General features: G+C 36.5%; 1 protein-coding gene across 1 annotated transcript in view; it reads right to left on the bottom strand.

The window, feature by feature from the left end:
* Nucleotides 1-6,193: 6,193 nt before the first annotated feature.
* The window catches only part of SGPP1 (sphingosine-1-phosphate phosphatase 1), a 38,651-nt gene continuing 21,017 nt past the window's right edge, over nucleotides 6,194-23,827 (bottom strand). Inside the window, exons 2-3 of the mRNA XM_043556318.1 lie at nucleotides 23,655-23,744; nucleotides 6,194-10,892 (exon numbers count right to left, since the gene is read on the bottom strand). Coding sequence (XP_043412253.1) covers nucleotides 10,341-10,892; nucleotides 23,655-23,744 — 642 coding nt within the window. The 3' untranslated portion in view covers nucleotides 6,194-10,340. The remainder of the gene's footprint in view (nucleotides 10,893-23,654; nucleotides 23,745-23,827) is intronic.

The following is a 23,827-nucleotide window of genomic DNA, read 5'->3' on the forward strand; positions in this document are numbered from 1 at the left end:
GATCCGAAGCAGGCTCCAGGCTCTGAACCGTCAGCACAGACCTGACCTAGGCCGGAATCAGACACTTAACCAACTGAGACACCCAGGTGCCCCTGGAATAGAGTTTTAAGTCAGAGTGAGGTAGGGGCCAGATGATGTAGGGCCTTGAAGACATTCTTAAGGTGTTTGGATTTAATTTCAGTTACAGATCTTCCTCCTCTTAACACGGGTTTATGTCCTGGTAAACCCATTGTTAAGTTGAAAATACCTAAGTGAAAATGCATTTAATACTCCTAATCCACTGAACACAGTTTAGCCTAGCCTACCCTCAATGTGCTCACAACATGTTAGTCTACAGTTGGGCAAAATCATCCAACACAAAGCCTATGTTATAATAAAGTGTTGAATATCTCATGTAATACACTGATTACTGTACTGAAAGTGAAAACCAGAATGGTCGTATGGGTGCCGAATGGTTACGAGTGAATCGGTTGTTTACCCACGTAATCACGTGGCTGGCTGGGAGCTGTGGCTCACTGCCACTGCCCAGCATCACAAGAGTATTGTACCACATATCGCTAGCTCAGAAAAGATCGGAATGCAAAATTCCATATACAGTTTCTAGTGAAGAAGTATCATTTTTGCACTGTCATAAAGTTGAGAAGTGGTAAGTAAAACCATCATAAGAAACCATCTGAATGACATTCAAGAATAACCTCATGTTTTCTAATAGAACTTATGAAATATTTTTTAAAATGCCTTTCTGCTGTAAGCATTATTGAATTTTAGAAATGTTCTAGTGAACATTTATGTTCGGCTTTATTTTTAAAAAATATTTATGGGGCGCCTGGGTGGCGCAGTCGGTTAAGCGTCCGACTTCAGCCAGGTCACGATCTCGCGCTCTGTGAGTTCGAGCCCCGCGTCGGGCTCTGGGCTGATGGCTCAGAGCCTGGAGCCTGTTTCCGATTCTGTGTCTCCCTCTCTCTCTGCCCCTCCCCCGTTCATGCTCTGTCTCTCTATCCCAAAAATAAATAAACGTTGAAAAAAAAATTTAAAAAAAATATATTTATAACTTGATACAGTGCTCTACAGTTTTAAAATGTTTTATATTACAAGGGTCTTATTTTCAGAAATACAGCTTAAATCTTCAGGGTTCATACCAGGTTCATGCTTGTAATAAAGTAGCTTCACCTTATGCAGCATTCTCTTCTGTTTGTTTTAGTTCTGAATGAGATTCTTAGACTTTCTTCTTTCTTTTTTTTTTTTTTAGACTTGTTACTTTAACATGTATTGGTTAAAAAATAAATAAATAAAGGGGGAGGGAGAAGTTTTCAGCGTCATTTCAGGATAACTATTTCCTGGTATAAAAAGACATTGTTCTCAAACAATAACTTTCTAAAAAAAAAGAAATACATCATGCAAAGTTTTAAAAAGTTTCACTGAATTTTTCAAAACTCTGGGAACAGATTGTATAGTAACCATTTTGACCAGTTTTTGCCGAAGAAACACAGAACCTTGCAAGTCAACTCAAAGGCAGGCTTTGCGGCAAAGGCCTGCTGACCACAGCCCAGACTTTCTTCTTTCTTTTTCATTTACACATCCATCCCCATGGCTAGCAACATTTGTTCAACGAGTTACAGAATTCCTGAGGTTATTGGTGTCTACCTGTCTCCCTCTACTTTTATTTTTTAGCAAAGAACTATGTTTAGGGTGATTACGATTCAGAACTATTTGAAGAGTATGTTGAATTAGGTAATACTTAGCAGTCACTTTAAACCTTGTAATTCAAATCAATGTTATTACTCTCCTAAAGCAATGAACTCATTGTTTCTTTTTGGAGAAACTTGTAACTTTCTTAAAGGAGTATATACAAACTTTTTGTGGACAGGACAAGACATGCTCCCTCAACTCTATTTCCTCAACAAAAACGGACTAAAATTCTTTTTTTTCCATTAAATTTCAGTATTCTAATACAAACAATAGAAATATTCCTTTTGTTTTTACTCAGTCTACAACAGTTTAATAAACTTTTAATGTTGAAAGGGATTTTAGAGAACATCGAGTCTAACCTCTTCATTTAACATGTGAGGAAATTGCGTCTCACAGAAGACAGAGCTAGTGCCTAAAGGTATAGCAGAGTAGAGTCAGAGTCTAAAATCAAATCAAAACAGAACTTCTGGTCTTCTGATTTCTTCATCTGTAACATACTGGCTTGAATGTATTTCTTTTATTCAGCATAACCTGTTTTGTCACTGTGTGTTTAGGAGAAAACAGACACGGGATGGGAACATGAAAGCCAATACCAGTTTGCACTAGCATCTTCATGCAGAATGGAATTCATGCACAAAGACTTTCACAAGAATGGACAAAAGAATTCTGTAAAGTGTCAAGGTCAGGACTGGAAAAAAACCACTGCTTGCAAGCCCAGAATCTGAAACCAGCTTTATAATAGACATTAACATATGATGACATGGAATACCTTAAAGCCCCCAAAGGCAGAAGTCTACAATCTTTCCTTCTGACTTCTAAAAGCGCCTCATGGAACAGTCACCCAAGTTTCACTGGAATGAGTTTCAGGTGAATAGGTGTACATGGAACGCCTGCACGTGCAGATCTGCAATAGCCAGTAACATGTTTGAGGCCTAACTGGAAGGTAAAATATAGGACAATATGGTCATTATGTCTTTTTCAGATAGGACACCCCCCACCCCCACCCCATGAAGCAGTCAAGAGCCTTTTGAACAATAATGCTGAATCAGGAAAATTAGGTGGTCGTGGGTGTATCGGGGATTACCTCACACATGGGGAACATATCTTGGTGTCTGTGATTCCACTAGCAAACACCCTTCCCACACTCACCTCAGAGTTTTCATAACTCAAGCGGTTGGGGTTCATCAGATGTGTGATAGGTTCTGACCTCTCAATCCATTGAAGAAACGTCACAGTCTCAGTATGGTGGGTTAAGAATTACGCTGAAGAACACCAGTGTTATTCCCAGAGTGGCTGGAAAGCCCAGAGTGAGTCCCCTGGGAGCCAGTCCTCGCTGTAGAACGCAGAAAGCCTACTTGTAGCTGGTCTGCAGCCTCTTCCTTATCCTCGTGACCTGTTCCCTCATGGTCTGTTAGCGGGTTTCTGGGTATGTCATTAGTTTGTTTTACTTCCCTCTAGTGAGGGTTTGGAAGGTGAGGGGAGTAGTATAACTTCATATTCAAAGTCCTGACTCACTGGGGTCTCCTCCTCTAACTGCATCTATGGAAGTCATGATCTCATGTCACCAAAATCAAGGCCTTGGGCTTCTTGATATAAAATCCAAGATTAATATATGAAATTACCTTATTTTTCCTCTTAATAGGTAAATAAGACTTAAAGCAAAACACATTAGCCTTTTCATTTATCACAGATTAAAAAAAAGAAGAAGAAACAAAAAAGTATCTATCAAACAATAGTTTTGATTACCTTCAAGCTGGGTGTAATTTCATCCCTGAGCTAAGTGAGTAATAAATACTGCAGCTCTTCTACTGGTAAAGAAAGGCAACACTTCATTGTTTATACGAATTTCTTATTAAACATTTTTACAAACTTTTCAACTTTATATCCTACTACTCTCTTCCAGGTACCTGACCACCTGCAGTGCATTTGTTTGCTAACCATGTCTAACACACTCCCATTTTGTGCCTTGGTTCTACTCATTTCTTCTACCAAAGATGTATCCTTTGCCCCACCACAGTGCTCTTAGCCCATCCAAATTTTCATTCACTTGGAACTGTTCAACACTGCATCATGAAGTTATAGTCTGCCTGCCTGAGGAAGTAATTAAGATTGCACATAATCACAGGCATACCTCATTGTATTGCATTTCACAGATATTGCGGGGATTGGGTTTTGTTTTTTAGAAATTGAAGTTTTGTGGCAATCCTGTGTCGAGCCAATCAGTGCCATTTTTCCGGCAGCATTTGCTCACTTTGTGTGTGTGTCACACGTTAGTAATTCCTGCAGTATTTTAAACTCTTTCCTTATGATGATGATCAGTGATTACAGACTCACTGAAAGCTCAGATGATGGTTAGCATTTTTTAGCAATAAAGTATTTTTTAAATTAAGATATGTCAGTTGGGGTGTTTTTTTCGTAGATGTAATGCTATTGCACACTTAATAGACTACAGTATAGACATGACTTTTATATGCACTTTTTGGTAAAACAAAAAATTGATTTGACTCCCTTTACTGTGATACTCACTTTATCCCAGTGATCTGAAACCAAACCCACAATATATGAGGTATGCCTGTATCTGCTAATAATATTATAGATTTATGAATTTGGTATGGAGTTGCTGTATATGAGCTCTGAGATCCTATATAGATCTAAAATGTTTTATAATTCTATAATCCCCTTAACATATGTAATGTGGGAAAATGTAGATGATTTTTAGGAAAGATAGAAAAAAGATTTCAGATGTAAATGCTGTATTTGGGTTTATAATTGATTAATGTTACTTATAAATTATGCTATATATTTGGACATTATATGTTAATTTTAAAAATTTACAGCTTGTGTCCATAAATAAATTTTGGGACTATACTGCCAAGGGAAATGTTTTTAAAATATTTATTTTGTAACGCTATTTGAAACATTTTGCAGAGTGGAAAATGTTGAAGGAGTATTAGTTCAGTTTTTTATGTTCACTATTTCAAGGCTGTTATCATAGTACTTCAATGAGAAATAACCAAAAGTAACACTATCCATTAAAATGAGTTTGGCGAATTTCATCCCTAAATCAACCCAGATAAAAAGAGGGGCAAAGTAATATTCTCAAGATTACACTTCTATAGCTTATTAACTGGGAACAAATGTTATACCCTCATTTATACAGAACACTTTTGGCAGATTCACTTTTAGTTTTTTCAGTGTTTATTTATTTTTGAGAGAAAGCATGCACACGATCAAGCAGGAGAGGGGCAGTGCGAGAGGGAGATAGAGAGTCCCAAGCAAGCTCTGTGCTGTCAGTGCAGAGCCCAAGGAGGGGACGAAGGGCTCAAACTCAGGAACAGTGAGATCATGATCAGAGCTGAAACCAAGAGTTAGACACTCAACTGACTGAGCCACCCAGGAACCCCTTTAAAAAAAATTTTTTTACCATTTATTTATTTTTGAGACAGAGTGTGGGTGTGCACATGTGTGTGTAAGTGGGGGAGGGGCAGAGAGAGAGGGAGAGAATAAAAATTTGCTTTTAAAGAAATAATACCTTGGGGCGCCTGGGTGGCTCAGTAGGTTAAGTATCCCACTTCAGCTTCGGTCATGATCTCCTGGTTCATAAGTTCGAGCCCCTGCATCAGGCTCCTCTGCACTGAGAAGGCAGAGCCTGCTTGGGATATTCTCTCTCTCTCTCTGCCCCTGCCCACTCACACACCCTTTCTCTCAAAATAAATAGACTTTTAAAAAGATAAATAATAATTTGGACAGAAATCACATTCTATAAAACAGGGCATTGAAGTAATTACAGGCAAAACATTTCAAGAATCTAAATTATCCTTTAAATATTTGCATGAAAAGTGATAAAATTCCTACCAGATAAATTGGAACCATTTATTGACAAGCTAAAGTTTTAAAACAACTAAAAAGTAAACTGTTACATAATTTTTTACTTTTTTAGATCATTAATCTCTTTGAGAACCTGTTGGAAGTTGTAGAATTTTTCCCCCAGAAAAATGTACATACTATATAGCCTGTCTACGGATTGAGTATTCATTAAACATATGTTAATCAAATGCCTGCTGTCCCAGGGACCCAGAAGTAAATAGAGGCACAGGCTATTTTTTGTTCATGGAGCTTATATCATAAAGACAGAACATTTGAAGCCAATAATACATAAGCAAGAGAATCCCAGGTTTTGATATATGCTATAATGAGATTTCAGTTAAGAGAACCCCTAATACAGGACAAAGGGAAAACCTCAAATCTGAAGAGGTAATAATACTATTGTGTTGTTTTGTTTTGTTTTGTTTTAATTTTAAGTTTTTTATTTTGAGAGAGAGAGCAAGCAGGGTAAGGGCAGAGTGTGAAGAGAGAGAGAATCCCAAGCAAACTCCTCACTGTCAGCACAGAGCCTGATGCAGGGCTCAAACTCACCAACCGTGAGATCATGACCTGAGCTGAAACCAAGAGTCGGTGCTTAACTGACTGAGCCACCCAGGTGCCCCTGTGGTAATTTTTTTTAAAAGAATCCATTTTATATCTCCTAAGAAAAGGTCATTATGTAACAAAAACTTTGAAAACATGTATTAAATCAAATACTGCAAATAGCATAATAGGTAAGGTAAGTGTATGAAATTTTAAAACCTGAGATAATGGGCTTGGTGACATAAACCTAACAATGTTGTAGACATCATGATATAATTGGTTAGTATGGGTCACAAAGCAATTTCACAATTCATTTGGCTTTCAGAAAATGGGGGGAACCTCCTAAAATACAAACATATTCTGTCATATCCTGTTGCTTGCAGTGCTAGGTGCTGGGCTGTTTTAAATGGTGGAAAATGCACCAAGACTAGGGGTGCATGCGGTGGCTCAGTTGGTTAGGCTTCTGACTTTGGCTCAGGTCATGATCTCACAGCTTGTGGGTTCAAGCCCCGCATCGGGCTCTGGGCTGACAGCTCAGAGCCTGGAGCCTGCTTCGGATTTACTGTCTCCCTCTCTCTCTGCCCCTCCCCAACTTGCGCTTGTGCTCTCTCTCTCTCTCTCTCAAAAATAAATAAACATTTTAAAAAAATGCACCGACTAAAGATGATGAAAGGAAAAAGACAAATTTATAAAATACCTACTAGTTGAAATTAACAAATTAGTGTTTATTTCTGGAAACATTTTTTTTTAAATGTTTCTTCTAATTTTTCTTTGAATTCTCCCTCCTGTCTTATAAGCAGGGCATGCTTTGTTTATAAAGATGTGTAGTGGGCTTAAAAATGGAGAGTTTTCTAAAATGTCCTTTACAGTTAGCGTGTTAAAATTTATTTTTATTGTGCTATTTGCAGCTTATGTAACCACAATTAAAATTTAACTGTGTAAAGAGGTTGTTTTTTTTTTTTTTTCTTTTTAACTTAAGTACACTACAGAAGAAACTGGAAGAACATGACCAAAATCTGACAAAATATCCTGCATGGTACCATCCACTATGTCCGGTTACAGTACTCTTCTCAAAATATTGCTTGTTCCCTTTCCAAAAAAATCTCTTTAGCAAACAATAAAAACTCCCTTCAGAAAAACTAATTCAACTTTTAAGTTGAATTTTAAAAATTGGTCCTTACTCATGTCCAAATTAAACAGATTTTTAAATCTAGTGAAAACCTTGTTAACAAGAATGAAATTGTTTTGCTAATAAAAAATCTTTGCAGTATAAAATTATGTGATCATATATTCAAAATTAAAACATTCTAGTATTTACTCCTCCTTAGGGAATATTTTATGAAAATTTTCTTTTAAATTATACTCCTATCACTGAATTTTTGTTGCGTTTGAAAGACACATTTACTAAAGATTATAAAGGAAGCTAGTAAATAAAAATAATTATACAAATCTACTGTAGTCACATTGTTTTACATTAGGTCTTATAATGAGTTTCTGGCAGACCTAGGTTTTGCAGTTGACATATCACAGCATTTTAAAGTTACAAAATGAAATGTCCATATGTTAATTCAGCTTGAAAAAATACCTATTCCTGGGGTACCTGGGTGGCTCAGCTGGTTAAGCGTCCAACTCTTGGTTTCCACTCCTGTCGTGATCTCCTGGTCATGAGATCAAACCCCACGTCCAGCTCTGAGATGACAGCATGGATCCTGCTTGGGATTCTTTCTTTGCTCCTTGCCAGCTAGCACACACTCACTCACTCTCTCTCTCAAAATAAATAAACATTAAAACAAAACAAAACAAAAAAACCCTGTTCCTGGAGCACCTGGGTGGCTCAGTCAGTTAAACCTCCCACCTCAGCTCAGGTCATGATATCACAGTTCATGGGTTCGAGCCCTGCATCAGGCTCTGTGCTGACAGCTCAGAGCCTGGAGCCTGCTTCGAATTCTGTGTCTCCCTCTCTCCCTCAGCCCCTCCCCTGTTCTCTCCCTGTCTCTCAAAAATAAACATTAACAAAAACAAAAACCTGTTCCTAATACTGTGTCTAATGCCTGAGACGATGAATTGGCAGTCAACTACCTATAATACCATTGGCCACAGATTCTGCTGAAACATTTTATTCATGTTTCTTAATATTATGAAACTTTTTACTAAAAGTACAATGTCAGAATGATCACAATTGGAGCCCAAAGGCAGTTTGAACCCTGAGGAATTTCTTTGATATCTTCTATTACTGAAAACAGAACTCTGGTTTTGAATAAGATGCTTCAGAGGAAAAGCCTGCTAGAATGAAAATCCTAAATATATTTTATAAATATCAGATAATACAGAGAACAAATGCAAAGAAGGTAAACAAAACAAAATACTCTTCAATTCTGAATTTGGCTTTTATTTTAAAATACATTTAGCATGGAGATACCATAGGACAGAAAATAATAAATCACAAAGAAATGGAATATTTTCAAATACCTTTTAAGCTAGATATAAAAATTAATAAGATAGCATAGACCCAAATTATGGGAAATAGTTCCTAAAATTCAATTCATTAAACACATTTTGAAAGAAAAGTTCTTTGCACATTTTCCAACGTACCGATATGTTCCTAAGTGCCTCAGTTTCCTACTAACAGCTAAAGGTCCCAAATTTAGTTGTTTTACTTAAAATTATCATATTCAATGTTGGTAAAAATTACCATGTCCCTAAATTCTCAATCGGAATTATAAAAATATGAGTTCAAATAGTTATGCTGTCCAAAATAGAAACATCTTAAGTGATACTTCTGGATAATCAGACAGATATTGCACTAAAGTCAGTAATTCCATACCTGATGCTCATTTATATGGAAAGTTAATTCTCTTAAGAAAAACTTACTACAAATAAACTTAATGTTAACCTAATTACAATTACACTTCAAAATATAAAGGCACAGACAGAAGAAAGAATAGTTTAATACCCAAATTTTCCACTGTGAAAATAATAAAAATTGAAAAAATAATAGGATCTAAAATACTGATACTTTCAGATTTTATAATTTACCTTAAGTAGCTAATAAATGGGTATTAAAAGTTAACACTGCTAAATCCAATCCTTTCCAAATAATTTAGAAAAACGGTTTGTTTATAAATTAAGTGTGTGCATTGTCCCATCTATAAATTTCAATTACATTTCCATTCATTGGAAGTATCTACCTGCAGTATAAACAATCAAGACAATGTACAAAAAATATATCTTGTTCCTAAAACTTACAATGCACAGAAAAATACCTACAAAAATGGAAATACTTATCCATTTAGCTACCCAATAAATTAGTGAGAAAGTTTAACCCATTCCACATTTCTTTCCAAACAAAGGCTAAAGAATTGAGGGTGGCTTGCTTCTAGCCCTGTTAGTTTGACATGTATTTTTAAAACATTTGCCTGATTATATGTAACTTAAGATAAAGATAGTATCTTATTTTTGTATCACAGTATACATGGCATTTCTTAATTGCAACAGAAAGGCACAATTAGCAAGCAATAAAATTCAGTACCTGAATTATTAAACTGATGTCCAGAACAACTGCAAATAAAGTACATTCAACACAGTGTACAGAATTGAAAAAAAAAAAAACCCTAATTTTTCTGAAAATTTGGTCCATTAAAAATGCCTCCCATGCTCAACATCATGGGTAACATGAAAGGTGACGGCAGTGTAAAAAGAGGCAGTAAAACATTATGTGGTGGCATATGAATTCTGGTCTAGTAATTACGCAATTCAATTAGGAAATGGTTCCCATAGTAAATAAATGTTAAATATATCTGTTAATAACAACGTGCCTGTACTAAATCCAAATATACCGGCACACTGTTTGCATATTATTATTGATTTTATAATACAGCCCCACAGTTTAAAATAACTTAGGTATATTATTTCATATATAACATACATTAGATACATAATTGTACATTATGTATCTTAATATATATTATATATAACTCGAATTCATAACAGCATAAAACTCTCCAAACATTACATGAACATTCTAAATGGATACTTATCATTTTCTCAGTGTTGAAATAGCTCAGCTCACCTAAAACAATATCTGGATGTGCAATGATAAAATGCACTGACTCTTACGAATTTACTTAAATAATTATTTAAGTTAAATTCCTGCAAAAGCCTAACTCTGATTTGGCTTTTAACTAGGATATATTTTTAGATATCAGTAACTGATACCCTCCTTTCTTATAAACAGTATTTCTGCATCAAGAGATACCAATAAAGAAAAATAGATAAGGAACCAAAAATGTGATAGAGAAACCAACCATTCCATAGGTAATATACCGATAAGGAAGTTCAACTTCCATGTGTTGTCTTGCTTTTCGAATATCATCACATGGTATACTGAAGATTTTACAGGCTAAAGGAATGGTGATCCTTTTCATTATATCTCTGACTATTAGTACAAATACCATCCCGATGAGGATCCGCAGTATGGCTTTTCCAAACATAGTCACGGTAATGGGGGGCAGAGCTAATGGTAGTATATCCAGAGAAGGATCTAACATTAGACCCACGTTATGGCTAACATGAGATCCACATGCAATTCCAGCACCACTTCCTAGAATCTCAGCTGTGTCTCCTCGGGATGTACTCCAGGTGTCAAGAGTGAAAGAAAAGATCCCCAAGGCTAAATGAAGCCCGATGATGATTAATGGAGCATATTTGTGAGTTTGGTTGAAGTCGTCAATCAGGTCCACAAACGGATAGAAGATAGCTAAGATTAAAATGGTATATAGGAATCCAGCAATAATATCCTGGGAGAAGAGAAAAGTAAAGTTGTTCAGCATAATACTATTTTTGACATTTAAAAACATATATTTCACATTTTAAATCTTAATACAGATTCTTTAGATGTCACATTTTCAAACTTTACTGACCATATAATAAATACTAAACATTTAGTGATAATAAAAAGATTAATTTGATGATAATAATGAAAGTATTATGTTTTTTGGGGCGCCTGGGTGGCCCACTCATTTGCGCATCTAACTCTTGACTTCGGTTCAGGCCCGGATCTCATGGTTCATGTGATCAAGCCCTACGTCGGGCTCTGTGCTGACAGTGCACAGCTTGCTTGGGATTCTCTCTCTCCCTCTCTCTTTACCCCTTGCCTGCTTGTGCTCATGCATGTGCATGCATGCCCTCTCTCTCAAAATAAACATTTAAAAGCTATGTTTTCATAATTCTACCTTTTTATAAACTAACTACATATATACTATATAAGATTTATATTTAAATCCTTAACAATAAACTCTGTCTAAATTGTGTAGTTTTTTTTAACTTTTTTAAAAAATTATTTATTTTATTTAGGAGAGAGAGTGGGGGCGCCTAGGTGGCTCAGTGGGTTAAGCGTCTGACTTCAGCTCAGGTCATGATCTCACAGTTTGTGAGTTCGAGCCCCGTGTCAGGCTCTGTGCAGACAGCTCAGAGCCTGGAGCCTGCTTCGGATTCTCTGTCTCCCTCTCTCTCTGCCCCTCCCTTGCTCACGCTCTGTCTCTGTCTCTCAAAAAATGAATAAACGTTAATTTTTTTTTTTTTTAAAGGAGAGAGAATGCAAGCAGCGCAGGGGCAGAAAGAGATGTGGAGAGAGTGAATCCCTAGCAGGCTCTGCACCTGCAGTGTGGAGCCCAACGCAGAGTCATCCAGGTGCCCCATGTGTAGTTTTGATTTCTGGGAAATTACACAGCTGACCCTTAAACAATGTGAGGATTGGGGTGGCCACCCCACATACAGTAAAAAAACTCATATATAACTTTGACTCCCCCAAAACTCAACTACTAATAGCCTACTACTGACCTGAAGCCTTACCAATAACTAAACATCAACTAACACATATAATTAATGCTATACATGTTATATACTGTATTCTTACAGTAAAGTAAGAGAAACAAAAGAGTAAAGAGAAAGTAAAGAGAAATAAAAATGTTAAGGAAATCATAAGAGAAAAGACATTCAGTACTATAAAAAATCTGCATATAAGTAGACCCATGCAACTCAAATCCATGTTGTTAAAGGGTCAACTGTAGTTGCCTAATGTTTTTCTGTCTTAAAATTTTTATTAGGTAATAACTGATACATAGAAAAAGATACGTAGAGTGTGTATGAAGTTATAAAATTCATATCTATGAAATCACTGCCGCAAAAAAGATAATAATATTACCAGTACTTTGAATCTTTTGTATGCTGTCTCCCAACTCTATCACTCTGTATCCTCCACAAAGGCAATTATAAACCTGAGTTTTGGCTGAATAAATACAGTAAAACCTTGGGTTTTGAATAACTTGTTCTGCAAGTGTTCAAACATTTCTAATAAATTTTAATTTGATAGAGTGATGTCCTGCAATACAAGTAGTACATGATGCCGAATGTCACATGATCATAACTGAGCCAATGGTTCTTGAAATTCGCTTTGATATACGAGTGCTTCAGATTACAAGCATGTTTCTGGAACAAATTATGCTCACAAACCAAGGTTCTACTGCACTTGTTAAAAGCTTTCATTGGGGCGCCTGGGTGGCGCAGTCGGTTAAGCGTCCGACTTCAGCCAGGTCACGATCTCGCGGTCCGTGAGTTCGAGCCCCGCGTCAGGCTCTGGGCTGATGGCTCAGAGCCTGGAGCCTGTTTCCGGTTCTGTGTCTCCCTCTCTCTCTGCCCCTCCCCCGTTCATGCTCTGTCTCTCTCTGTCCCAAAAATAGATAAACATTGAAAAAAAAAATTAAAAAAAAAAAAAAGCTTTCATCACATATCTCCAAACAAACAAAAAATGATCTAGTTTTGCTTCTTTCTGAGCTTATAAAAATGTTATATAGTGCACAGTTCAAGATTCATTCCTTATATGTAGTTGTAGGTCATTCACTTTCCCAACTGTGTAATACTTCGCTGTGTGATTATACAGTTTACTTATTCATTATTCCACTGGTGGTCATTTAAGTTGTTCATAGGTTTTGGATTAGTTTATTGGCTATGGTTGAGCTTGAGTGCTTTCTTAATTTGTATCTCTTCTTAAACCAACCAGGAATATTATAACCAGTGCAACCATTTTTTTTGTTTCAATGTTGCCTGGTGTGGGCAGAGTTTCCTAGAAACAGAATGGCAGAATCATAGGGTATGTGCATGTTCCATTTTATAAGATTAAAAATTTCCAAAATGTTCATAAAAATTTACATCCCATCAGTTCTGCATTTCTTAATGTTTAAATTGCATTTTCCTGATTTTTTATAAGATTATGAGTTATTCCTTTTCTCTGTAATGTATATTTGTGTCTTTTTGTAACCATTCTTTTAGATTTTTTTTTCTTGTTGATTTACATGATTTTTTTCATATGGTATTCATATATAAATCCTCTATCAATAAAATCTCTTATCAATAACATGTTCTATAAACATCTTTTTTGGATTTTGTAGCTTGCCTTTTCATTTTCTTTATGGCACCTTTTAGTGAAGAGAAGTTCTAAATTTAATGTAGTCATATTTATCATTGTATCTTGTTTAAGAAAGCCCTCTCTGCCACAAAATCATAAAGGTATACTATTCAAAAAGTTTTTAAGTTTGCCTTCTACATTTAAGACTTCAGTATATCCTCAAACTCTTGCCATTGTCCTCATTGTGCAGAAGTTCAATGACTTTGTCATGGATTAGCGAAGTTAACAGTACAATGCACTGTTCTAAACTATGTAAAATTCTAAATCAGAATACTGTGGAATAGAAGAAGGGCTGAAGGTACAGACAATTCCTAAAGAGAGTAAGAACTGAATGTGCAGCTAAAAATTTTGAAGAATTTAAGTTCTTTAACCACCACCTTCCTGGGAAGCGTATCACATTGTAGACACTCAAATATTTATTGGACGAATAAATGAATCCCTTACATGAATCTATTCTAACAAAATCTACTAAATTACTTGTAAGTGAATCTTTACTCTGTTTTTCAACAATTACATTACAGGCATCATTAAAAAAACATTTTAAAAATTTATTTCTATATAGAACAAATTTTTCCTGTTATTTTCCAATTCTAAAAATATGAAATGAGATTATTTAAAAGCAATTGTGTTCTCTTTATGTAAGTGACTGCTTTCATAGTAGGTCGAAGAAAAATATAAGCAATTAACAAAATGTTTATCAAATTGTGAACTAAAGCAATATCACCTGTATATTCAAACTTCTTAGAAGGCATATAAAGCATTTCATATCTGGCTTCTGCCTATCCTAACACTTCAATGCCAGGGGCCCCTGGCTGGCTCAGGCAGTAGAGCATATATGACTCTTGATCTCGGAGTTCTAAGTTCGAGCCCCACAATGGGTATAGAAATTACTTAATAAAAAGAATCTTAAACACAAAACGCTTCAATGCCAGGTCCCATAATGAATTTTAGACTATTTCTCTCATCTCGGAATTATCTTTCCTCCTCTATTTTAGGAAAACCATTACATATCCTTTGAGATTCTGCTCAGGCACCTCTCTTCTCCATAAACTTTCTCTTCTCCTACCCCATAATAAGGAATTCCCTCCTCTTTACCTCCATAGCATCTGCTACAAAAGTTACCACATTGTTTTCCATTTTTTGCTTTCTATTTCTATTAGAAAACCAAAGATTCACAACCTCTGTGCCCTTTAGAAGTCACTAAAGAACTTTATAAATATTGATGCCTGGGCCAATCCTCAGAGATTCTGATTTAACTGAATTGAAGTGCGAGTAGGGCATCAATTTTTTTTTTTAATGTATATTTATTTTTGAGAGAGAGAGAGAGAGAGAGAGAGACAGAGAGAACAAGCAAGCAGTGGAGGGGCAGTGAGGGAGGGAGAAAGAGAATCCCAAGTAGGCTCCACACTGTCAGCACAGAGCCCAATGTGGGGCTTGAACTCAATGAACAGTGATCATGACCTAACCAACTGAGCCACCCAGGCACCCTGGGCATCAACTTCTTTCTAAAAAAAAGAAATAAAGAAAAAAAAGAGCTCCCCAGAGGCATCTGAGTGGTTCCATCGGTTAAGTTTCAGCTTAGGTCATGATCTCACCATTCGTGTGAGTTTGAGCCCCATGTCGGGCCTCTGTGCTGACAACTCAGAGCCTGGAGCCTGCTTCAGATTCTGTGTCTCTCTCTCTGCCCCCTCCTCCACTCGCATTGTCTCTCAAAAATAAATAAAAATGTTAAAAAGTATTTTTTTTAAAAGATAAAAATTTTTAAAAAGCTCCCCAGTGATTCTGTTGTGCAGCCCCAGTTGAGGAACCACTGCATTACATATTTACATTACATATTACCTATTTAGACAGTGATCTCTCAAGAGCAAAGTCTTTATCTTATTTATACATATATACCCAATGGCTGGCACACAGTAAGTAGGCAATAAATATTTGTTTAGTTAAACTGAGACAGAGAAATTCTTTAGATTCATCATATTGACTATATAATCCTGCTTGATAAGAACTCTGTATAAGAAATAGATGAAACAGGGGCGCCTGGGTGGCGCAGTCGGTTAAGCGTCCGACTTCAGCCAGGTCACGATCTCGCGGCCCGTGAGTTCGAGCCCCGCGTCGGGCTCTGGGCTGACGGCTCAGAGCCTGGAGCCTGTTTCCGATTCTGTGTCTCCCTCTCTCTCTGCCCCTCCCCCGTTCATGCTCTGTCTCTCTCTGTCCCAAAAATAAATAAACGTTGAAAAAAAAAAAAAAAAAAAAAAAAAAAAAAAAAAAAAGAAATAGATGAAACATAATTTCTTCAATTTAGGCTAAAGACATTTTTAGGGAATAACAGTCTCTACACTGAAAACACTGTTCTAATCTAATACTTTACATTTAGTGTCATATTTGATCCTCACAAACACCCTGATATGGCTTCCCTGGAACAATCTCATTTTGCTCTCCTCTGTTGTCCCCAGAATAAATACTAAAAATGCCTTTTTTTCCCATTTCAAGGAGTGTTCAAATTTAATAAAAATTTATGGTTACATTAGCCATTTTTTTGTTTTATTTTATGTTATCTTATTTTAATGTTTATTTATTTATTTTGGGAGAGGAAAAGAGGGCGACAGAAAAGGCCAACCAGGCTCCATGCTGTCAGCGCAGTGGGGCTTGAGCCCACAAACCATGAGATCATGACCTGGGCCGAAATCACGAGTCGGACGGTTAACTGACTGAGTCACCCAGGTGCCCCTGGCCAGTTTTTAAATAAAGAAAACTGGACTAATGTCATAGACCTAAGTATTTAATCTGATGGATTAAAGGTGCTCAATATATTTTGTTGAAAAAAAATGAATATTCAGCATTAGGAATTATATACTGGAGTGAAAAACTAAATTTTCAATTTTTTTAACATGAGGTCTTCCATGAAAACTCAGGTACATACTAAAAGTTACCTAAGAATTCTCATTAATTGAATTTTACTGCAGTTACTCAAAGATTCCAAAAGTGGCCCAAATTCTGACCATACTTGTGGATATGGAGACCTCAAATTATGACTGTCAGACCTCTATTCTTCATATTTCAGATCACTAATTTCCATAGAATTACACTTTTATGAGGCTATAGTCCTTTGGTTGCTATCCTACCCTTTCTTCCCTACGATGTGACTAAAGGCACAGATCTCGTGAAATAACTACAGAATTTTGGCTATCAGAATAGAAGCTGTTGCTTTATTTCTTATTTAAATTTCATGATAGGGCGCCTGGGTGGCTCAGTTCATTGAGCATCCGACTTTGGCTCAGGTCATGATCTCACGGTCTATGAGTTCACGCCTCAAATGCAGTTCACTGCTGTTAGCACAGAGCCTGCTTTGGATCCTCTGTCCCCCTTTCCTTCTGCCCCTCCCCCCTGCATCTCAAAAATGTTTTATTTAACATTAAAAAAAATAAATTTCATGATTGATTCAAAAACTTTCAGAACATACTAATGTGGAAATGTCTGAGCCTTGTAATTCTCAGAATGTGTACCAAGTTAGAAGTTTTAAATGACAATTGATGTTATTTACATAAAACCATATGTAATAAATTTACTGTAAAGTTAAGTGAAAGGAAGGGTTAATAGCTCTGAAGTTAGCTGGGTTTTTTTATAGTTTTTTCTTATAAGTAGATGTTCATTCCTATAAAATGCTTATAGTACTTTATTTATTTATTTTAATGTTTATTTTTGAGACAGAGAGAGACAAAGCATAAACAGGGGAGGGTCAGAGAGAGAGGGAAACACAGAATCTGAAACAGGCTCCAGGCCCTGAGCTGTCACCACAGAGCCCGACGTAGAGCTCGAACTCACGGACCATGAGATCGTGACCTGAGCTGAAGTCGGACGCTTAACCAACTGAGCCACCCAGGCGCCCGCTTATAGTACTTTAGAAAATGAAAAACTTAATCAATTAAATGACTTTTAAAGACATTCCTACATTTGACCACTTTTTAAAGTTTTTTCATGTTTATTTCTTTATTGGGATTTAGAATACCAAGCAGGCTCTGCACTGTCAGCACAGAGCCCAATGTGGGGCTTGATCTCAAGAAGTGTGAGAACTTGACCCAAGCCAAAATCGAGTTGGACGCCTAACCAAATGAGCCACCCAGGCACCCCCTATTTTTTTTAAGTTTTAATTTATTCTTTAAGTAATCTCTACACCCAAAATGGGGCTTGAACTCACAACCCTGAGATCAAGAGTAACACTTCTCTGAGCCAGCCAGGTGCCCCTACATTTGATCACGTTAAGAATTCTTAAAAATAATTCAAAACAATTATAATTCTAGAAATATATTTCGGTATGACACAAAATATCCAAAATTTGTTGTCCTCAATTTTTTTTGTAGAGCTCCATGAATATTAAACTAGATTGTTTCAAGACTCTATACAAATGTACCTCCCTTTCTGATTATTAGTTATTTATATTATCCTGAATAGTGAGGACAAACTGAGGCACCTAGGTGTCTCAGTTGGTTAAGCATCTGACTCTTGGTTTGGGCTCAGATCATGATCTCGTAGTTCATGAGTTCGACCCCCATGTCGGGCTCTCCTGTCAGTGCAGAGCCCGCTTGGGATTCTCTCTCTCTGCCCCTCCCCTGCTTGCTCTCTCTCAAAATAAATAAATAAACTTAAAACAATAGTAAGGGCAAACTGAACTTCCAAGCAACAGAACCAGAAGGAAGGAAGGCATTAATTCAGGGCATAAACATGCTAGCTATAACTGTGATATCAATTTAATGTATGACATTAAAATGTATACTAAGTGGTTTTAAGCATTACAGCACAAAGTATGTAATAAAGGAAAGTTAATGTTAAAGGTAGCAAAAAGAACTTAAATTAGCAAATTAAAAAAAAAAACCTTAGCACATAATTTTAGATACTAATCACAGGTAACTTAATATTCCCTCAAAGTTAATAGATAATTACACATTTGAATGGAATATTCAAGGTTATCAAATTTATGGAAGGAAGAAGGTATCAAGTACCATAAATTCAACACAGATTTATTACATATTAAGTCTAAACTTTTATCCTTTTCATTTCTTCCGATCAGGAAATAGACATAGAGAGGCTGGTGATTTGCTGAGATTAGAATTCCAGGCTCCTATGATATCCTAGTGAGTTGCTGGGGTGTTTTCAATTATAATATTTTATTTTATTTTATGTTGAGAGAGAGAGTACAAACACAAATGGGGGAGAGGGGCAGAGGCAGAGAGAGAATCTTCATGAGATCGAGAGAATCGACATGGGGGCTCGATCCCATGACCCTGGGATCGTGACCTGAGCCAAAATCAAGAGTTGGACGCTCAACCGACTGAGCCACTAGGCACCTCAATTATAACATATTTTAGGTGTCCTGCTTCTTATTTCAACATGCTAATACACTACTATAAGTGCACTATTAAGGACAGATTTTGGAATATTTACCTTTAATTAAAATTCAGATTTAATACGCGGTCATTATAGGAAAACTAGAAAATACAAATAATAACAAGTAGGTGGTGGTGTGTTTTTTTTTACATTTTATTCATTTTTGAGCGACAGAGACAGAGTGTGAGCAGGGGAGGGGCAGAGAGAGAGGAAGACACAGAATCTGAAGCAGGCTTCAGGCTCTGAGCTGTCAGCACAGAGCCTAATGCAGGGCTTGAAAGACAAATCATAAGATCATGACCTGAGCCAAAGTTGGACGCTTAACTGACTGAGTCACCCAGGTGCCCCAATAAGCAGTTATTACCCAGGTACAGTTACTATTAAAACTCTCAATGTTTATTGCTCTAGATCTTTCTCTCTAATATGTTTTTGGATTTTTGGGGGTTTTTTTGTGTGTATATGGTTGGTTTGATTTTATTTCTTCTTATAAAAATGGGTTTGAGGTATACTTACTACTTTATAATCTCATAATATCTTTCTAAAAAGACTTTACACATATAGACACATAAAATTGTTTGGAAAATTTTGGGTACATGGATTTACAATATATTCATAATTTTACTAAGACAGAAACAAAACAGTAGTTTGACAAGTACCCAGTCCAGTAACTTAAAAAATGGCCTGTGGTTTTATGAATTTAATATTTTTTAAGTTTATTTGTTTAGAGAGAGAGACTGCATCCACACACGTGAGCCAGGGAAGGTCAGGGAAAGGGAGGAGAGAATCCCAAGCAGGCTCCATACTGTCAGCACAGAGCCTGATGGGGGGCTCAATTCCAAGAACCATGAGATCATGACCTGAGCTGAAACCAAGAGTGGGACACTTAACCGACTGAGCTACCCAGGCACCCCATTAATTTAAATTTTGAGAGCTAGGTTTATAACAAATAAATAGATGTAGTAACTCCTCTATACTTGTCTTGGAAGTAAGAAAATCAATTTAGGAAAGTAGGCGGATGTTGAAAATAAACTAAGCTGTTGCTCTTTGTGTTGTAACAAAAACATACAGAACTTATGGAAAATACTGAATGAAGTGTTCATTATAAATCATTTAGAATAAATGATAAATAACACAAGAAGCCTCTTCTTGTGTTAATGAAGACATCCACTTAATAATAATAGGTATCTAAGCACCTATTAGCAACTTGTAGGGCATACACTGCCTATAGCTCCATACTAATTTCACAGTAAATAGTAAAGATACAAACTATGATCAAGAAAATAGATTAAAAAAAAAAAAAAAACGTTGAAAAAAAAATTTAAAAAGGGGCGCCTGGGTGGCGCAGTCGGTTAAGCGTCCGACTTCAGCCAGGTCACAATCTCGCGGTCCGTGAGTTCGAGCCCCGCGTCGGGCTCTGGGCTGATGGCTCAGAGCCTGGAGCCTGTTTCCGATTCTGTGTCTCCCTCTCTCTCTGCCCCTCGCCTGTTCATGCTCTGTCTCTCTCTGTCCCAAAAAAAAAAAAAAAAAAAAAAAGTTGGAAAAAAAAAAAAGAAAATAGTTAAAAGGGCACCTGGGTGGCTCAGGAAGTCAAGCATCAGACTCCTGATTTCAGCTCAGTTCATGATCTCAAGTTTCATGAGATCAAGCCCCACGAAGAGCTCTGTGCTGACAGCATGGAGCCTGCTTGTGATTCTCTCCCTCTCTTTCTGCCCCCCCCCACCCCTCTCCCTCCCTCCCCCTCTCTCTCTCTCTCAAATAAATAAATAGAAAATAATTCAAAATGAAGGTAATTACTGAAATATTAAAATATAGGAAAAAGTGAAAATTGTGGGAATATATTAGATCCATAATGTAAGAAAGGGAGGGATTCATTATAGGTATAGTTTCATCCATCAACTATCAAATAATAAGCAATGTATTTCTTATTAGGAATAATTGTGGTTATAACACAGGATCATAGTTTGTAACGTCTGCACATTACTCATGATTTTACTTTTAAAAAGAAATAAAAAATAAAAGGAAAACAAAAATTTGTAATACTACACAATAAAATTCAGTAGCTAGTCTGAATAAAATTGATGAAACATTCTATGGGACAAGAAGGTTTTTGAATAAAGGACTAGGATTATCAGACTCATGATTTGAAAAATAATACATCAATATTGTTTTTAGGTCAGCTGATTCAAAAACAGAAGTCCAGTATATAAAAACTGAACTGAACTCAGCTTGAATGTTTGATCAATCCACTAAACATGTTTTTAAAGAACACATCTTTTATTATTTTTAATTTTTTTTTAATTTTTAAAGTTTATTCATTTTGAGAGAGATACGTAGAGCAAGCAGAGGAGGGGCAGAGAGAGAGGGAGAGAGAGAATTCCAAGCAGGCTCTGTCCTGTCAGGATGGAGCCCGATGTGAGGCTTGAACTCATGAACTGTGAGATCATGACCTGAGCTGAAACCAAGAGTCAGACACTTAACCAACTGAGCCACCCAGGAGCCCCAAAAGCACATCTTTTAGAAAGTATATTAAATATAATCAGATTCTTATTCCCCTTTTTATTATGATAATGAACCTAAGGGTAATATCTAATAGCTTTATCTTCCAGAAATATCAGGGATCCATTTTTTATCACTCAAAGATACATAACCATTTGGTAAATTTTTAGGAGCAATATTACTAACTTTTGTAGTTGGAAGAGAATCATTAACAAGGCACAGAAATGGATAACATTTTCTTGTGACAAATGCTAGATATGATATAAAAATCGGATACTGGGGGTGCCTGGGTGGCTCAGTCAGTTAAGTGTCCAACTTCAGCTCAAGTCATGATCTCAGTTTGTGAGTTCAAGCCCCGCGTCGGGCTCTGTGCTGACAGCTCAGAGCCTGGAGCCTCCTTCGAATTCTGTGTCTCCCTCTCTCTCTCTCCCCCTCCCCTGCTCACACTCTTTCTCTCTCTCTCAAAAAATAAATAAACGCAGGGGCACCTGGGTGGTGCAGTCGGTTAAGCGTCCGACTTCAGCCAGGTCACGATCTCGAGGTCCGGGAGTTTGAGCCCCGCGGCGGGCTCTGGGCTGATGGCTCAGAGCCTGGAGCCTGTTTCCGATTCTGTGTCTCCCTCTCTCTCTGCCCCTCCCCCGTTCATGCTCTGTCTCTCTCTGTCCCAAAAATAAATAAACGTTGAAAAAAAAATTAAAAAAAATAATAAAAATAAATAAATAAATAAACGCTAAAAAAAATTTTTTTTAAATGATACCGAGGCTTATAAAATTAGTAGAGATTAATCAGAAAGGAAATTATATGTAAATTCACAATTTGTATTAATACAATTAATTATAAAAAGTTGAACACAAATAATTTGCTTATTAAAATAGTATTTGGGACTTGTGGAAATTTACTAGTGAAGGGGCAGCTACTGGAGGCAAGCAATCCAAGTTAAGAAATAGAAACCCAATATTTCTACAGCTATGAAACAAGCTAATTAGATACTTTCATGAGTAGAAAATTCTAAAAGTGTTAAATTATTGCAAAGGACAAGAAAAATTTGATATAGCCAGTTATAAATTTTTTGATCACATGAATTAGTTCATATTTCTCCACTTTTTTCTGATCCTTTATCTACTAAATACATAATACGTTCATAGAGTGCAGTAAGAGACACTACACTAGATGCAAGGGATAGTGAGGGAACATAGAGTTACTTTTCTTATGTTGCTTATTTTCTAGTGGGGGTGACAGATAAGGAAAAAAGAAGTTGTAGTTGTGCCAGAATTATGCTCAAGATGCTCTGGGAGAAAGGTCATCTAGCCAGTCTAGAGAAAGGCAAGATGGGGAATGTAACAAGGCTTTTAGGAGATAAGAACACTTTCTGTGAATCCTGAAGAATGGATAGTTAGCTAGACAAAGGGAAACGGGTATTCCAAGCAGAAGTTACAACTTTCCTAAAGGTATCGAGGTAAGAGACACCAATTACATTTGAGGAAACAAGTCATTCAGTATGGCGTCATGTTTGTGCTTTGGAAGTAAACTACAACAGGAGGCTAGACACCGTATGGAATGTGGTCAGACTGGAAGTAGGGCTACTAATTCAGAAGCTGTTACAGTCCTCTGGTGATGAGATGGTGCAAGCTAGAATGTCAATGGGAAGGGGAGAAAGGGAGGTGAGTAGTTGTGGCTAAAGAGTAGAGGGTCCCTGTGCTGGTGCTTTTTAAACTGAATAGCATTCTTAAAATAAAGTAACTGTTGGAAGCCCTAAAGTACCGTTGGGGAAAAGAAGAAAACTAGAGTTTAATATGTAAATACAAGTGGCACCAGGACGGTTTAAGTTCATGTTGTTTCTAGTCAGTGGGTGTTCACTACTGAGTAGAGCTCGCATTGATGTCTATATTCACATTGCTGCTTTGACTCTGGTGGAGAGGCACAAAAGACCATAAGAAGGAAAATCAAATGGAGACTGGAAGACGGGAGAAACCTTATTCCTTATCCTGAACATAATACTTGGTTATTTGTGATTGTTGGGAACGGTTTCTAAAAAATACAATTACTACATTAAATGCTCACAAAACAATATGTTAATATATATATTTTTTGCAAAACAAAGAAGATTTACAGTAATATTTTCTCAGGTTTCTTGTAAGTTTGAAAATGATTAAAAACTATAAAATAGCCTGTCATTTTCAGAGAAAAATAAAGCACTATGAACACAAATTTTCCTTACCAGAATGGAGTGCATTCCCATGTAAATTCTACTTAGGCAAACTAGAGAACACCAGCAGGGAATAAGAATCAGTCCACATAGAAGAGGATACTAAAGGGGAAAAAAAAGTAAAATGGGTTATATAAATTAGGTTAAATATAACAAGGAAATAAAAAACATATCACTATACCACA

The sequence above is a fragment of the Prionailurus bengalensis genome, chromosome B3 (assembly GCF_016509475.1).
Source record: "Prionailurus bengalensis isolate Pbe53 chromosome B3, Fcat_Pben_1.1_paternal_pri, whole genome shotgun sequence".
NCBI classification, from domain to species: Eukaryota; Metazoa; Chordata; class Mammalia; order Carnivora; family Felidae; genus Prionailurus; species Prionailurus bengalensis.